Consider the following 16,626-nt stretch of genomic DNA (forward strand, 5'->3'; position numbering starts at 1 on the left):
ATTTAAAAATACATTTTAATACCATATTTCAGAATAATCTGTTTACTTTGTAACCCAGTATACTTTGCTTTAAGCATTTAAAAATATTATTCCGAGACTGGCCATAGGTCCTCGCCAGCGTGTGGGAGGTGCGCGTGATACAAAGCAGGGACGAAGTAGAGGTGGTCGCCCACGTCGTTCATTACAGTTGCTGTCATTAGGCTTAAAAGCCTCTAGGAACACAAAACATAAAGGTTTTTCTTTCCGTTCTTCCTTCCTTTCGTTTCCCATAAAGTTATGGAAGAAAGTGAACTTTGTGTTTTTCCTCCCTTTAATAGCAGTAGCTGCTTATCCAAACCCCACGTCTGCCGAGCAGCATTTCTAGCGCGGAGGAGCGGCGTCGGGTCTGTTCACATTGCTTTTTGCAGCCGTCACCACCGTCCGTCCCCGGAACGTTTTCACCTTCCCAAACTGAAACTCTGTCCCAATGAAACGGTTCCCTGTCTCCTTCCCTGAGCTCCTGGAACCCACCATTGGTCTTTCTGTTTCTATGAATCTGATTAAGATAAATTTCTACTATTCCCGGTTGCTGTCCCGTGGTAAGATGGCTAAAATGTTTGCTTAAAGCAAACAGTATTTGCCTGATGCCTGCCTTTCTTTTTTTTTTTTTTTAGTTAAATTAGCTGTAGTCTGCATAGAATGCCATCCTGCCAGTCCTAATTGTTTATTTTGCTGATAGTATCTGAAAATTCATGTAGAGTCATGATGATTTAGACCTTTCAACTTCCATGAACTGCAGCTGTAAAGAGGGCATGGCAGGGAGATGGCTTTAAAACACGTGCACTGGTCACATACTTGGAAGATTTCTTCCACACAGATTTCCAGATCTTTCGTGTGGCCAATTTCACGTGGAGTGGAGGCACTAGAAACTCACACCATATAACTTCTGTTTTCTGGGGAGAACTCCACACTGACGTTCCTCTTCCTCCTTTTGTGACACTGCATAAACAGAGTAAACTGAGTTTTTTTCAGCACTATTTTTTAAATTGTGCTAAATACACATAACAAAGTTTAGCATCTTCACTGTTTTAAAGTGCACTCGCACTGTTGGGCACTCACACTGTTGCACTCATCACCACTATCCATTTCCAGAACTTTCTCACCTCCCCCGAACTAAAACTCTGTCCCCGTGACACACAGACTCCCCGTCGTCCTCCCCCTGGCACCCACCCTTCTGCTTCCTGTCTCCGTGAGTTTCACAATTCTGGGGCTCTCGTATATGCAGACTCAGACGGTATTTCTCCTTCTGTTTCTGGCTTCCTTCACTTTGCCTAATGTCTTCAAGTCTCATCCACATGGTAGCAGGTGTGGGAATCTCCCTCCTTTTTAAGGCCCGATAATATTCCATCATGTGGATGGACCACTTATCTGCTGATGGGCACTCAGGGTTGCTTCCACTTATGGGAATAAATTGGTTTTTGTATTTAATACAAATTAATTAGGAATTTTGAAGTGGATTAACATAAAGAGAACATGGGTCCTAAGGTCTCCTTTTATCATTACATTATCTGATACTTTAATGCTGCCAACGTGAAACATTTATTAGCACAGGCTCCCTGGAAATGCTCCCCTGTAGCCACCAGGAGACAGGCCTTGGAGTTGGGCCACCCCTCTCCGGCCTTTTCTTCCAGACTTCGGTTCTTCGCTGCCTACTCGCCTTTGCCTTCTTCCAGAGGTAAAGATCGTTCTATTATGTTTCAGTCTAAATGTAGGACATACATTTTAGATAATCATAGAATATTAGGACTGAAATCTCTGAATATTGCCATCTTTTTAATATTCTTAGCTGCAGATAATTTCTTCTTTTTCAAAGACTTATACCTACCGTAGGAGAGCCTCTTTACCCAAAAAGAGAAGTTCATGAGCTTCTCTTGCCTAATACTTTGGAGACACAGTCATATCGCCTTATCTGGACTGTGAAGTTCAAGTCAAGCGTCGAGATCAGAATCGCAACTAGGAAGTGACCAGGTGCCTCAGAGAAATTAACGCTGGCAAAGTTCAGGCCTCTTGTTCTAGGAAGGAACACGATCACTCCTGCGAGAGGCCCCTGACGTCGAATTCCAGTTAACATTGCGATTCTAAGGGTTGAGCCCGAACCAGCGGGTACGTTCAGGCTGTGCGTTCTGAGCTGGAGACGGGCAGGCAGAGCCATGCTGGGCAGGGCAGGAAGGCACGTAGGGAGGGGCGCTTGGTCTGGGACAAAAGTTAACTCCCACTTGGTAAAGGGTGAGACTGGATGCACAAGATTTAGATTGCATGCCGCTGGATTACTTTGTAACATTGTGCCTTATAGAGACCAAGAATCTGCCCCGCATTTACAGTTGGCATTTTATTTACTTAAATATTGATTACGAACAATTACTCATTGAGGCTTATAGGCCATATGAAGTAGGTAACATCATTACTCCTGTTTTACAGATGAGGACACTGAGGCCTAGAGAAGGGTGCATCACTGGCCCGAGGCCGGCAGCGAGTTTAGACAGCGAGTTTAGGCAGACGCGAAGCTTCCCGCCCAGGCAGGGCTGGCCCTGCAGACCTAGCCCGGTGTGTTCCTCCGCGGGGCCTCACCCTGCAGAAAATGGTTGTATTCGAACACCAACAATAATAATTAACTTTCCACCTGCTTCAGTGCCAGTCCTTGTCCAAGTTGCTTTGCTCTGTGCATCTTTTATTGTCAAAATTAGATTCTAGCCTTTAGCCAAGAGCGTCTTGTTCTGAGACTTGTCATTTGCTCTTTTTCGGGTCCCTGGGCAGGTGACCGACAACAGATTCTCTGCTTACCTTATTGGCAACTTTAATGCTATTTAAATTCTAGCAAGCTCTGAGTCCTGCCCTGGTGATTACAGCCCGAGCACTAAGTCACGAAGCTGCTGCGTCCTTACTGTTTTGCCAAGTGTGGAGGACCCATGTTAGGATGAGACCGGTAGACCAGGGCCACTGGACTGTTACTATGACGGCCATTCTGATGTGCAGACAGGACAAAGACATCCGCAGTGCGGCTCGGAAGAGGAGGCAGAATGTGCAACCACTTGCAGATTATGGGTATGCCCGATGCAAAGAATCAGTCTAAAGCTGGGAGCTCAGTTTGCAATCGTCTGTAATGACATTAAAAAAAAACAAAAAACAAAAAAACCATAGGGGACACCCGGGTGACTCAGTTGGTTAAGCAGCTGCCTTTGGCTCAGGTCATAATCTCAGGGTCCTGGGATCCAGCCCCACGTCAAGCTCCCTCTGCCTGCCACTCACCCTGCTTGTGCTTTCTCTCTCTCTTTCTCTGTCAAATAAATAAATAAAATCTAAAAACAAAAAAACAAAAAAAAGAGACCATAGCACAGCCATATCCCACAATTATATATATAATATATAGATATATATGTATATATATATATCTATATATTTTACTTAAGGCAAAAAGGTAAGATCCTATTCAAGGTAGTATTTAGGACTAAAGAAATATGCAGGACCTATATGAAGAAAACTATTACAATATACTGAAGGACACATCAGATTTTAAAATGGAGAGTGACATGCCTTGTTTCTGAATAAGAAAACCCAATGTTGTAAAGATGTGAATCCATCCCCAAATAATTTATAAATGTAATGTGATTCAAATAAAATTCTAGTTTAGGGGACAAGACTGGTTTTATGTTTGACAAGTGGACTTGAACGTTAATCTAAAGGAGTAAATAGTGAGACCATCAAGGAATTTTTGGAAAAGAATAATAAGGACAATTTTTAACTTGTTTTGTAACCTACAGGTTCTTTGTTCAAACAAAATCCTACCTCCCTATTCAAATACTTTCCGTGGGTCCTTTACTGCTTCCTGAATAAAGTTCAAGCTCCTTAACCTATTACAAAAAGAGAACATTCTAACAATATCTAAAGGTACTCTGAAAAGCAATAAAATGCCCACGATTCCATCGCTTGAACAGAGCGGCTGTGTTGTTTATTCTGTGTTTCCTTCCAGTCTTTGTCTATGTGCGTCCATTCTTACCTCGTCATGGTCATAATACACTTGTCTAAGGACCGAGAACGGCAAAAGCCTGGCTTCGGGAAGAGCAGTAAGGCAATGCCAAAACCCTGGGCTTGAAGGGGGGCAGCTTCCTCACAGAGGGCTGAGCTCCCTGAGTGCTCCGAAAATGCTGATTAAAGCTTTAACCCTAATCCAAGCTAACGAAGTGACCGAGACTGCCTACGGCTTCTCTAAACCTGTACGTGAACTGCAATTCCCCAGTCCCTTATCTTGCAGGAAAAATCTCTGTGTGCTTTGGAAAAACAGACAGAATGTGCTGCAAACTCTTCATGCCAGCCTGGCGTCCCACAGTGACCTGCCGTCCTATATGGTGGCTGTGTCCCTCCCATTTTACATAGGACACTGCAAGGGGTCATGGGAGTCCCCAAAACTACAAACTAATGAAGGACAGAGCAGGGATTCCAGCCAGATTCCCACCCGCCCCCCCACCCCAACCTCTGCTTTGGAGTTTTGAGGGCTTTCTGCAGGAATCACTGGGCCTCCAGGTCAGCTGTGCAGGCTGCGGGCACTCTCCGCAGCCCCAACTCCTTGGTGCTCACCCACCCAGATGGGCCGAGAAGCAAAACTCCATTCTTTGCACTCACCCACCCAGATGGGCCGAGAAGCAAAACTCCGTTCTTTGACCTTCTTGCTTGCAAGGCTCTTACTTCCAGTTTACTCCCACCATCACCCCCTTGGCCTTGCCCTTGGCATTGACCTTGGCGTGACCATACCACGTCTGAAATCTCAGCTTCCGACTTCCCACCCCGTGGCCCCCACCTCCTGTCTCTCAGTGCCTGGTGCTAGCTTTCTTCCTGCTACAACCGAACTAGACTTGCTTTTGAGTTCTCACTTAAAGAAAAAAGAGGACCACAGATATTAGGCGGTAGGTTGAAATAGTTCTTCTCGACCATGATTTCTGTGCATGGGTAACTGGCGGACTATTGGAGCATGACTTCTCTGCATAAGTTGATAAGCCAATGTTCTAGTACAGCGTTCGATGAAATCACAAGCTCCTCTCTAGACCAGGGCTTCTCCTCTGGGGGCATTTTGCCTCCCAGGGGACATTTGCAATATCCGGAGACATTCTGGGTTGTCACAAGTAGGGTGGAGAGGCCGAGGACACTGCTAAACATCCGTGACAGATGCCACAGCAAAGAATGATTTGGCCCAAAATGTCCACAGTGTCGAAGTTAAGAAACCCTGCTCTCTATTTATGTTAGAGTTTCCTCCTAAAGTCTAATCCCACATTGGATACCGGATGCCTCCACGGAAGTGGGGATAAGAGGAGGGTGCTTCCATATGATCTAAGTAGCTAAAACCAAACCTCCTGGTCAGAAGAAGCATCTGAAAGCCTCCAGTGGGCTCAGAGAACCACGCCCTCCCCACGTTCAAAGGCGGGTCGAAGCCGCCCCACAATATGTTGGGTATAAAGGTGCCTTTAATTGACCTCTTTGCTGGTACTCGGAGATGACGTGGTCAGGAGTGGCTATTTGATCTCCAGTTATTCCAGAATTTCCACTCTTGTGCCAAACATGCCTGTCCAGACTGCTGTTCTTTGCTCTTCCTCAAACTTCCCTTGAACTTCATCTAAAATACTCATTTTTCAAAGGTAAGACTTCTTGATTCTATGTTAAAGTCTCCTGTAGAGATACACAGTTCATACGAATTGATGATAAAGAAGTTGCTGATAATCTGGTACTTTTCTGGAGTCTGACAGTTGATGACTTATCTTGGCCCTGTACTTCAGGGCCTTGGGTGCAGAGGGGAATACCCTGATATGAGGGTGTGGGCATGTGTTTCTAATACTGTGCCCAAGTGTGTTAGCTGGTCTTATTTTCCTTAGAGACATGATTTTAGGGATACTGTTTTAGAAATTTCTATACTTTGGGGTGGAAGGTGGCTCACTTCTGATGTTCTCATCTGTCCTTAAGTTGGGTTATCTTTAAGTCAAAGGGCTTATTAGCAAGAGTGCCTGATTTTTAAACCTTTGAATTCATCTCACCTGCCCTTAAATTTCCCTGTTTGCTGTGGGGACCATTTAAATTCACATCATAAAGTCCTGTGTTCCCCACACTTCTGTGAATGACATTCGTCAATCATATCTGTAGCCTGATTGATTTCTGAAGGGTAAAGATTTGTTCTGTGTCTCTGATTATAAGGAACGTTCTATCTTTTCTAGAACGTTAAACTCATAGGCAGGAGGACTAAGGCCCAAGCCAAATAAACGAGTGAGAATGTAGAAAACATATTGTTTCCATTTATTTACTCACCATATTCTGTTCCTAATTATATATTGAAGCATTTGGTTTATTTCTTCTCAGTGGGGTGTTCTATTAGCTAGCGAACACAGTTCTCTGGAGTAAAGTTTATTTTTCCATGTCACTCTTTATACTGAGCAAAAACATTTTAAGTTGACTAGTCCGAGAACATATATAGATGTATCTTTTTCTTTATTTTGGAGTTAACTTAGGGGGATTTTGCACACTTTATTCCTATATGGCTGAGAAATACATAATGGATTTTAGTTGTTTTATTTTCAGTATTTTTAGAGAATCATCAGTTGATATTCGTGGTGTGTTCTGTTCACGAAAAGCACAGCTGGTACTTATTGCAGGTGGATGTGGCTGTCTCCTTGGCTATGATATATGGGAGACATCTCTGTACTCTCTCAGGTCCTTGGTCTGGCCTCAGATCACCAGTGCTGAGGGATGGCATGGAAAAATGGATACATTTTTTCCCCAGGATTGCTATAGACTTGGACACTTTTGGAGATGAACTTAATTCCAGAGTACAATAAATGAGAAATTATGTTAAGTGTGGATCAGATTTTACCCTGTAACAGCATTGTTGGGCTTTCTAGAGTCCCGTGGAAGGGCTCTGCGCTGGGGAGCTGGAAATAGCATCACCCCAGCAGGGCCCCAGGCAGCTCCGTGGCAGGCCCATCCTTCTCTGTTCCTCCTGCCCTTCCTCCTCCCTCAGCTCCGTGGTCCAGGGTCCTTGTTATCTGTCCTCTCCTGACCGCGTGATTTTCTCACCTCCATTCAGCTCAGAATCAGGGCCAAATCCCCAAGTCCATACACGCCCCACCCTCACCCTTTGGGCACCAGAGTCTCTCAGACCCGTCCCCACCTCTACCCCAATTTCCCCCACTCTCCTTTGACTCCCGCCTTTCAGCCTCCAAAATCTCTCCCATCCTTAAAAAGAGACAGACAAAGAACATGTCCCCCTATCCAGACCCTCCCTCTGATCCCTCCTTCCTCCCAGGCTGCGAGCTGCCATTTCTTTCACATGCCCAAACGGCTGAAAATGTTTAATTGTAGAATTTTAACAACAGCATGCAATAACCAATATTTTTCTAGTTGCAAATTAAAGGCTTCCTCGACCCTGTTCTCTTCCCTCCGTCTACCTTATGTAACACGGATGTTCACGGCAGCCTTCTGGGGTAGCTCGTGAACAGTGGCTTTCTGGAGACTCCTCTTTGTCCGCTTCTCTGACCACCCCTTGTCTGTCTTGGCTTGTTGCTGACACACGTCTCACTCCCTACATGTAGGAACCCCATGGTTCCTCCCCTCACCTCTTCCCTCCTCTGTGCACACTCCGTGGTCCTCAGCACATTCGCCCAGTTTGCACGTCCGGCGGTGCTGCCGGGCTGCCGGACACTTCCCAGGGCTTTCTGCCACCACTTCCTGTGCAGTCCAACCGAAACTCAAACTCGCCACCTTCCTTAGAAATCCAAGTGGTTTGAAAGAAGTCTGGTGAATTGCTGAGTAGTAGGTAGTTATTGGAAAAAAAAAAATTCCTGGGGTGCCCAGGTGGCTCAGTCGGTTAAATCATCTGCCTTTGGCTTCAGTCATGATCTCGGGGTCCTGGGATCGGCTCCCTGCTCAGTGGGGAGTCTGCTGATCCCTCTCCCTCTGCCCCCCCCCCCGCCTTGTGCTCGCTCACTCACTCTCGCTCTATCTCAAATACATAAATAAAATCCTTAAAGAAAAAAAAAAGATCAGTGAGAGTTAATGATAACCTGCCAAAGTCCTTCATTTTATCAGGAGAATCATCCATGCACCCATCCATCATTTACGAAGTGCCTCCCCTCCCCCCCCAGGTGTTCCAAGGTGAAAACACCCTCCCATTCTGGAAGGGCCCACTCCTAGTGGAGGGGGAGGGGGAGTGCCAGGTCATAGGCAGCTGAGAGCATGAAGGATGTGGTTGTATGACACCCAGCACAGGTGAGTGCCCCGTAAGCAGGAGCTGTATGTATGTATTAGAGAGAAAGAGAGAGAAAGCGTGCGAGTAGGTAGGGGGAGGCGCAGAGGGAGAGGGAGAGAGAATCCCAAGCTGATTCCATGCCCAGCACGGAGCCTGACACGGGGCTCCATCTCACTACCCTGAGATCATGACCTGAGATGAAACCAAGAATCAGATGCTTAACCACCTGAGCCCCCAGGCGCCCCAGCAGGAGCTGTTTTTGTGCTGGAACGTAGCTCAGTCTTCTTTTCAGCTACTCTTGATCTGAATGCTTCCGTCACTGGAGACAGCCCGGATTCCGGCCCACAAGCCATGTTCACTGCCGCATGGGGTGCAGCTTTCTCGGCAGACGCCGGGCAGGGTCCGGCCCTCCTTTAGCTGCCCCCTACAATGCACTAAGTCTTTCTGGGAGAGCTGGCCGGCACATCGATCTGGGTGTGTACATGGCTTTGTCAGCACCCCTGGAGGGGAAGGTGGTGTTACTGGTACAGGCTAAGCCCGGGGGGGGGGGGGGGGACAACTGAGGACATTCACCTCACCTGTCTGTTGACTGTCTATTCCCAGTGAGGACCCCGGGGTGGTGGCTGGGGGGGGGGCACTCTGCCTTGTGCTGTGCATGGGACGCTAAGGGCTCGGACTTTTAGGGGGACTTGGGTTAGTGAGGCCAGCCTCACTCTTCCAGCGCAGGTCTGCGGACAAATTACACAACCTCTGTGGGCCTCAGTGTGTGTATAAAAGTGCTTCGTAAATGGAAAGGTCCAGGGAATCATCACATGAACCAGCTGTTTAATACGAGGCGTTCTGTGATATTAGTCAAAAGCATCCATATAAAGTAAAAAAAAAAAAAGCTCATTGTTTGTAGATGTATTTAGAGCTGTTTATTTTGTTGTAATCAATATGAATAGTAATTCATGTTCACAAAAAACAGCAGTTATGGGTGTGACTTAGAAAAATGGTTTCATGTCAGTCATCTGACTAAAGGGGAGGCTGAGAGCGCGTCCCCCGCCCCCACCGTCTGCCGTCTGCTCTGTGCCAGGATCCCAGGAAGGGCTTGTCACCAAACCGCAGGAGGAGGCGAAGCTCGTGAATCGAGCAACAGGCCAACACCATGGAGACGAGTAAACCAAGCTCGGGTGTGGCCACGTTGGTTAAATTATCTGGCATTTGCTGGTTAGCTATGATTCTGATGTTCCCAGAACAAAGTGAGACAGCTCTATTTACCTTTGGTTCTTTTCTCAGGGGTTCCTTAAGAAGTTAAGTCCCTGCATATAATCTTACTGGTACATCAGAGAACTGCTTTTTGAGATGTTGGACATTTAACTTTTGTCGAGAGGGCACAAAGCCTCCCAAGCTTGGCGGCTTCTAGGAATGCCTAGCTTTCACAGAACCCACAGCACCTCCTCCTTGCAGAGCTCCGGGCCTGCAGGGCTGCAGGTCTGTAACCGCCGGGCAGCTGGGAAGGGGCCAGAAACTTGCAGTCGACCTGTTACAGGGGGCACCCTGACCACCAGAGGGTGGGACTGGGAAATTGAACCAGTGTCCTTAACCTCAGAGGTCCTCATGTAAGGACCCTGGAGGAGCACTGGCCCGGCTAGGCGGAGGGCCGCTCCTCCTGAGCACCCCCACCCTCAGCCGCTCAGCCCTCCCGAAGACACCCTGGGTTTCTCCTGCTAACCTTCCTGAGGATGGAAACCTGGGGCTTCCTAAATGCTCCTTCTCACCTGGCACTCTCAGGCGGTTTTAATTCTGTCTTCTTCAAGGGAAAGGGTGTCTGTTACGGTGCCAAGCTGCCTTTCACGCTGTGAGCACCGGGAAAATGGGTCTTGGAGTGTGCCCCATTTTACAGAACGTCTCTTTTCACAGCCACGCCCCTGTCTTTGACGTCTTTGTGCACTTTCCAAAAACAAGTTTGTAGGTTCCAGTCACTCATTAATCATCCTCACAAGTGGCCTTGCTATGAGTTAAAAAAAAAAAAAAAGTTCCGTTTGGGAAGGGAGCTTCAATGAGGGGTCCTTTTCATTAGAGACCTACTTATAATCAAAATTAACAGAAGGCAGCTAGATAGACCCTTTACGGACCCCGGGATCTACATAATAATACCAAGACGCAGGATTCAGGGCTCTACTTACAACACAGACTTCGACACTTGCCCATGGCTGGGAATGGTTTTGAGGCTTGGCCATCTCCTAGGGCCAGCTAGACTGAGACACACTCAGGGGAGGTAGTGTCCCATCTGGAAGGGTGTTGGAGAAGCAGGTTTCTCTAATGTGCTACCACTTAGTGAAATAAGAAATCTCCTGGGCACAGACTATTATTATGCTATTATTCTGTTGCTGGTGTCATTAGTTTGTTCCTAGGACTAAAAGTAGTCAGCTGGTTGCTTCTTACTCCCTGACAGTGTCCTGCTACCCACAGCTTCTGCAACCAGCCCTTCCCGAAGTTTCTCTGGTCATCCCATTTCTCGGCCGTTTGAACCCGTTGTTGCCTCACTTCCTTCCTGCTGTGGAGGGGGACAGGAAGGCCTGGCCGCCTTGGATGGGGACTCTGGCGACCAAGGAAAGAGAGTGGCTGACCAGCAGTGTTGGTTTGCATTTCCAACAGGCCCACAAGGCTGCTCAGTGGGGTTTGCACGTGGGTGCCCTTGGTCCTCCCCTACACCAGGGGCGCTACGCCGGGGTACTCTCCTTATCATTGGCATGTTTCAGATGAAGCTTGAGACACAGGGCTAAGCAACTTGCTCTAGATCCCACGATGAGTGGCAGAGCCAGGAATTGAACCAGGTGCTTTTTTCATTTTTTAAGATTTTTGTTTATTGGGACACCTGGGTGGTTCAGACAGTTGAGCTTCTATCTTCGGCTCAGGTCATGATCCCAGGGTCCTGGGATCGGGTCCCACATTGGGCTCCCTGCTCAGTGGGAATCTGCTTCTCCCTCTGCCTGCTGCTCCCCCTGATTGTTCTCTCTCTGTTAAATAAAGAAAATCCTAAAAAAAAAAAAATTTATTTATTTGAGGCTGGAGGGTGGGGTGGGGGGAAGCAGAAGGAGAGGGACAAGCAGACTCTCTGCTGAGTGCAGAGCCCACTGTGGACTAGATCCCAGAACCCTGAGATCAGGATCTAAGCTGAAATCAAGAGTCAGATGCTTAACTGACTGAGCCACCCAGGCGCGGCCGAACCAGGTACTTTAACTCCAGAGCCCATTTAACCCGTTCCCTGCATGGTTTCGTGGAGGTGGTACCTAGAGACTGGATGTCGGCCTGGGGGCTGGGGAGAATGCGGATGTATTCTAGCAGATGAAGCAGGTTCCCTGTGCCCTGCTCTGGGAGGTGTGGTCACAGGGTTCAGGATGGCGAGTAGCTCTCGGATTCGTCTATCTAGATTGGAATATTCAAACTGAAGTCTCAAAGAAGGCCGTTTTATTAATTGTCTATCATTCTTACCCGTGAAGTTACTACTAAAATGAAAATTGCTTTCCATGATAAATTCTGTAAGTTCTGTACTTGTTTATGCAGAAGAGTTTAAAATTGTTTTCCCCAGTGAATTTAACTTTCAAGAAGAATTGAAATACACTAACATATTTTAAAAGAGGTACAGCAAGAGTATTAAAATGTAGGCATTTCAATCTCTTTGAAAGTTAATTTGGCAAACCTGACGATGCTATCCATCAACGCCTGCAAAGCTTGGCGCTGTGTTTACCTTGATCAAAGTTGAAGCCTGGTGCGTTTCTCCCTCAGCGGTCACTGCAGACATCTAGTAGGCCTCTCTTTTCTGTGGCCCCTACCCTCTCCTAAGTCAGGTCCTCGGGTACCTCCTCTGCCCGCCCATCCTCCGAGTTAACCCCTTCCTTTACGAGCCCCTTCCAGGTCGGGGCGCCGGTCCACAGTTCGAAGGTCAGCGCGCACAGGCCCTGCGCTACCGTGCTGGCGGGAATTGGATTAGGGTGGCAGAGTGGGAAACTGGGGTACTGTAACATCGAGATGTGAATATGTGGTCTCACAAGACTTTCTGGAGCCGCCTTTGCAGAGAATTAGGCCAAGCGATTCTGTTGAAAGTTCCGGTTTTGAGGCGGGGAGGTGGTCTTTCTGAGAAGGAGCTTCTGGGCGGAGGGCAACGTCGAAGTAGGAGAGAAGGAGGGCGCGCAGTCAGGTTCCAGACACCGCGGACACAGGGCCTGGCCAGGCCAGGTTAGGGTTCCGATAAAAATCTGCCCCAGACTGGCGAGGTCAGGAAACGTGGCGTTGCACTGCCCCTTGGACTTTTAAAGGAGCAACGCGTGTCTTGCGGCTGGAAGAGGCGCGCGCTGAAGGCCGGTGCCCGTCCCGTCGCGGGGACGACTCCTCTCCTCTCGGCTCGGCCCCTGTCTCGCACGGTCCTCCCGGCCGGGCCCTGGACGCTGCAGCCCCCCGGATCCACGCCGAACCGCTGGCACCCCCGATCTTTGCTTTGCCGGCTTGCTGAGCGGGAGGCGGGCGCCGGCGGCGCGGTTTTGTGGTTCTGGAAGCCGGCCCTCCTCGGGGTGACGCGTTAACGGAGTACCCCCGCCGGCAGGTGCTGCTGTGCTCGGGCGGAGGTTGCGGCAACGCAGACGCTCAGTTTGGGATGAGTTCCGGGGACGTCGCCGGGCGGGAGCCTCGCGGAGCAGGGCACCGACAGCGCCGGGGGCGGGGGCGGGGTCAGGGCGGCAGTCCGCCCCGCCCCCGCCCTGGAGGACCCCGCCCCGCGCTGGCTCCTCCCCAGAGGAACCCTCCCCAGCACAGACCCGCACAGGCCCCTCCCCAAGCAGACCCCTGCCCCGCGTGGGCTCCTCCGGCGAGCCCCACTTCCCACGGCCCCTCAACTTGCCCTCCTCCGGCTTTGGGCGCGCAGCCGGGGCGGGGTCGTGGGCGGGGCCGGCTGGGGGGGGGTCCCTTTTTTTTATTTTTAGTCCCCCCCCCACCACCACCTCTGCCTTTCCGGTGTCCGCCGGAGGGGGTTGGGCGGTGATTGATAACCGCGCAGCTGGGGCACGGGGCGGGTAGGACGGGGTGCACCGGGTGGACGGGATTGGGGGAGAGAGAGGGGGTGGGGGAGGACCCTCGGGGGCGGAACGCTCAGGAGGCGGCCCTGGCTCCTCGGCCCCCGGGTGACCCCGCCCCCGGCCCGGCCAGACCCGGCCACCTGCGCCCCGCCCCGGCCGCGCCCGAGCCCGGGAAAGGCGGAGGCGCGCCTCTGCTTTGGGAAGGGCGAGTTCCCGTTGCGACGCGGTCGGTCTCTGGGAACAGTAATCCCGCCACTCTGGGGATGCGGCTGCGCTGAGAGCCTGCCCGCCCGCGGATCCGAGGAGTTTACCGAGTATCTTTCCCGGTTGTTCGAGGAGGCGGACTTCTAGCTGGCCAGGATGACCAACCCTGCGGCCACGCAGAACAAGGAAATAGACTGTCTGAGCCCAGAAGCTCAGAGACTGGTAAGAGGAAAACACGTTTTCGAAACTTTCGCTTTACTCCTGGTTGCCGTTCTAAGGCCCGGGGGGTAGTGGGCACCTTCCGCCGCGGTTTCTGTGCCTGGTGCAGTGCGGGGTGGGCTCGCGTGGCCGGCACTCCCTGAAATGAACGTCCCCACGCGACGATGCGCGGGCGGGAGCGGGCTCCGCCATCGGTTGCGTTCGCGGCCCCGTGTGCACTGTCCTCCTTGCGCGCTGGAAAACACGTTTTACTGGACGTAGCCTCCCCTCGCCGGGACCAAAAGAGACTCGGTCGCTCCCCTGTTCCTGTTGTGGCGGCCTTTGACGACAGGCTCAGCCAGGCCGGCGGTGGCCGAGGATCCAGCCAAGGTCTCGGACCTGCGCGTGGTGGAGAGTTTCAGTCGCAACTGCTAGTTTGGTGTTTTACAAAATACAGCAACTGGAAACCGGTGCCCAGAACCGGTGCCCTCACCCCGAGGCTGGCACCACCAGTGGCTGGGGTAGTTTGGAGTACTTACCCTGCTTTGGAGCTTGGGACCAATGGGGCTCGGCCTGATTTCTCCCAATACGTCCCGGGACCCAGGGCACCAAACCTCCTGGGGTCTCCAGGTCTGGGCCGGATCCTCCATGCATGGGATTTTTGCAGTTGCCAGCTCAATACCCACCCAGGACTGGGATCATGTATGTGGGGATGGTTGGGCATTAAAATTGGACAGGAGGTAAGGTGGGGAAGGTTTGTACTTACCCATTTTTGGGCAGCTTGTGGTTGACTGTGAATGGAAATACAGAAAGGCAAAAGGGTGCACTTTGGAAAAGAATCATGAGATCAGTGCTGCAGAGTGACCCTACCTAGATTTTCATTTTACCCGGCTTTTGTGGAAGCCTTGATAGAAGTGTGAGCCCGACACAATCACTCCTTCATCAGGCAGAAGTTAATCATCTACTGGGTGTTTGTGGAGGATCCAAGATAAATAAGACGGCCCTGACCTTGGGGAGCTTCCTGGTAAACGCCAGGGAAAGGCATAGAAATAGACTGTGATGAATCCACACTTAAAGGTTGCTTTCCTTGCTGGGTACTGTCGGGTGGGTATTTTTAATGTCTGGGTTCGTGTGCTGCTTCTGTGGCCTCATTTAAAGTTCCTGCCGTGAGCCGGACCTGTGGAGCTGGTTCCTACCCCTTCACCTGGCTGGTGTGTAAGGGCCTGGGAGCTTACGGAGAAATCCTTGCGTCACCATCAGGGAAGGGCCCTCGGAAGAAGGAAGGACGAAGGTTGCTGGGAGATGCTGGTGTTCTGCAGGGCTGCCTAGGCACACCATAGATGGCAAGAGCAGGGTGCTGTTAGCCCTGGGCAAGAGTCGAGCTCAGAGGGACGAAGCACTGGGCAGGGAGCCCTTGATGGAGAAAAGAGTAAACACGGAGAATCAGGATGTGGGGACGGGAGGGACAGGCCGTCCGAGGAATGAGAAGTAACGTGGGCTCTCTGTGGCACGGGCTGCCAGTCCCTTACCCGTGGTCCCGTACCCGTGGATTGGATCTGGTTGAGATGTGCACTTCATAGAGGTGCTGTGCGAAGAAGTCACAGGAGCGTCTGGAATGGGCTTTGATTCAGGTGCTCCACTGTACCCCCAGTCTGAGGATCGAATAAGCTCTGAAACCTGAAAATTGCTTTTGTTGTGTTTTGTTTTTTTAAGTTTGTGGCAGAATTCATTTGGCAGGGAGGGCTGCCCTGGCCGATGGGAGGCTATTTTCCGTCTCTATCCCTCTCACCGTGAATATTCATACCTTTGTCTGCAGCCCCAGAATGTCCTTGGTTGAGGACTGTTACTCTGGTGATTACAGACTGTAGGGCCTATGCAATGCATTACCCTTCTAAAATCCAAACATGTTGAATTTTGAAACCTCTTTGGTCCCAGGGGTTTCCAATAAGAAATTGTGAACCTATAGGAGTTTCGTTTTGTTTCGTTTTGTTTTTTGGTGAATAGTAGCAAAAAGTGTTTTGGAGTGGGACCTGGGAAACAGAAGTAAAACTCAGTCCTTCTTTTATGAGGTTAATGGTCGTTTAAAAGGAAGTGCTGAGGGGCGCCTGGGCGGCTCAGTCGGTGAAGCATCTGCCTTCAGATCGGGTCATGATCCGGGGGTCCTGGGATGGAGCCCCGGGGTGGGCTCCCTGCTCAGTGGGGAGTCTGCTTCTCTCTCTGCCTCTGCCTGCCACTCCCCCTGCTTGTGCTCTGTCAAATAAATAAATAAAATCTTTTAAAAAATAGAATTATAAAAAAATAAAATAATTAAAAGGAAGTGCTGAATGAACAGTTGGGGGTGCCTTACACAACAGTGAGCTCTGGCCCTGGGGCTCTTTGAGTGTAGAAACCATACCTTTCTTTAACTTTTGTAACTTCCTCATGCTTATGATGGGTTGTGTCACCTCTGGTCTCTTTCCACATACTGATTAGCGCTAAGCCCTCTCAAGCCAGGTCCCGGCCTGAGGACAGCCTGTCTGGGTCGAACGTGGACACAGTCTCCCGAGCCCCATCTCATCATTGTAGGAGCCTGTGCCAAGGTCCACAGCTCTTGGCGAGTGGGAGCGTTGACCAGCATGGGGGGTTCAGACAGCGCGAAGGTGGTGAGCCCGGCCTTCGCTCGGTCTGAGATTTTGAGCCCTGGAAGCCTGCCTTGTTTTAGATGGGTCACTTTCCCAAGCAGTTAAGATACAAAAATAGTGAAGTAAGGTCTTTTCTTATAGGATTTAGAGTGTCCCCCTAGGGCAGAGATGGAGACTAAATTTCCCTTTTGCTTTAAGAGTTACTTTCTCTTCACCCTGGGCTAATACAATATAGCGGAAGCCTCCTTAGCAAATTAAAAAAAAAAAAAAAAACCTGCAGTCTAAACGG

General features: G+C 50.1%; 1 protein-coding gene across 44 annotated transcripts in view; it reads left to right on the top strand.

Moving 5' to 3' along the window:
- LRRFIP1 (LRR binding FLII interacting protein 1) overlaps positions 1-16,626 on the top strand; it is a 139,430-nt gene that overhangs the window by 45,884 nt on the left and 76,920 nt on the right. For 4 of the 44 annotated variants that reach the window (XM_057305949.1, XM_057305958.1, XM_048214571.2 and 1 more), the window contains exon 1: positions 13,342-13,740. The exons of 30 other annotated variants lie outside the window; for them this stretch is intronic. In XM_057305949.1, coding sequence (XP_057161932.1) covers positions 13,675-13,740 — 66 coding nt within the window. In that variant the 5' untranslated portion in view covers positions 13,342-13,674. Of the gene's footprint in view, positions 1-13,336; positions 13,741-16,626 lie in introns of those variants that run through there. 10 more of the 44 variants (XM_048214576.2, XM_048214574.2, XM_048214577.2 and 7 more) reach the window with 6 other exon arrangements.

Source organism: Ursus arctos, unplaced genomic scaffold (genome assembly GCF_023065955.2).
Source record: "Ursus arctos isolate Adak ecotype North America unplaced genomic scaffold, UrsArc2.0 scaffold_1, whole genome shotgun sequence".
NCBI classification, from domain to species: domain Eukaryota; kingdom Metazoa; phylum Chordata; class Mammalia; order Carnivora; family Ursidae; genus Ursus; species Ursus arctos.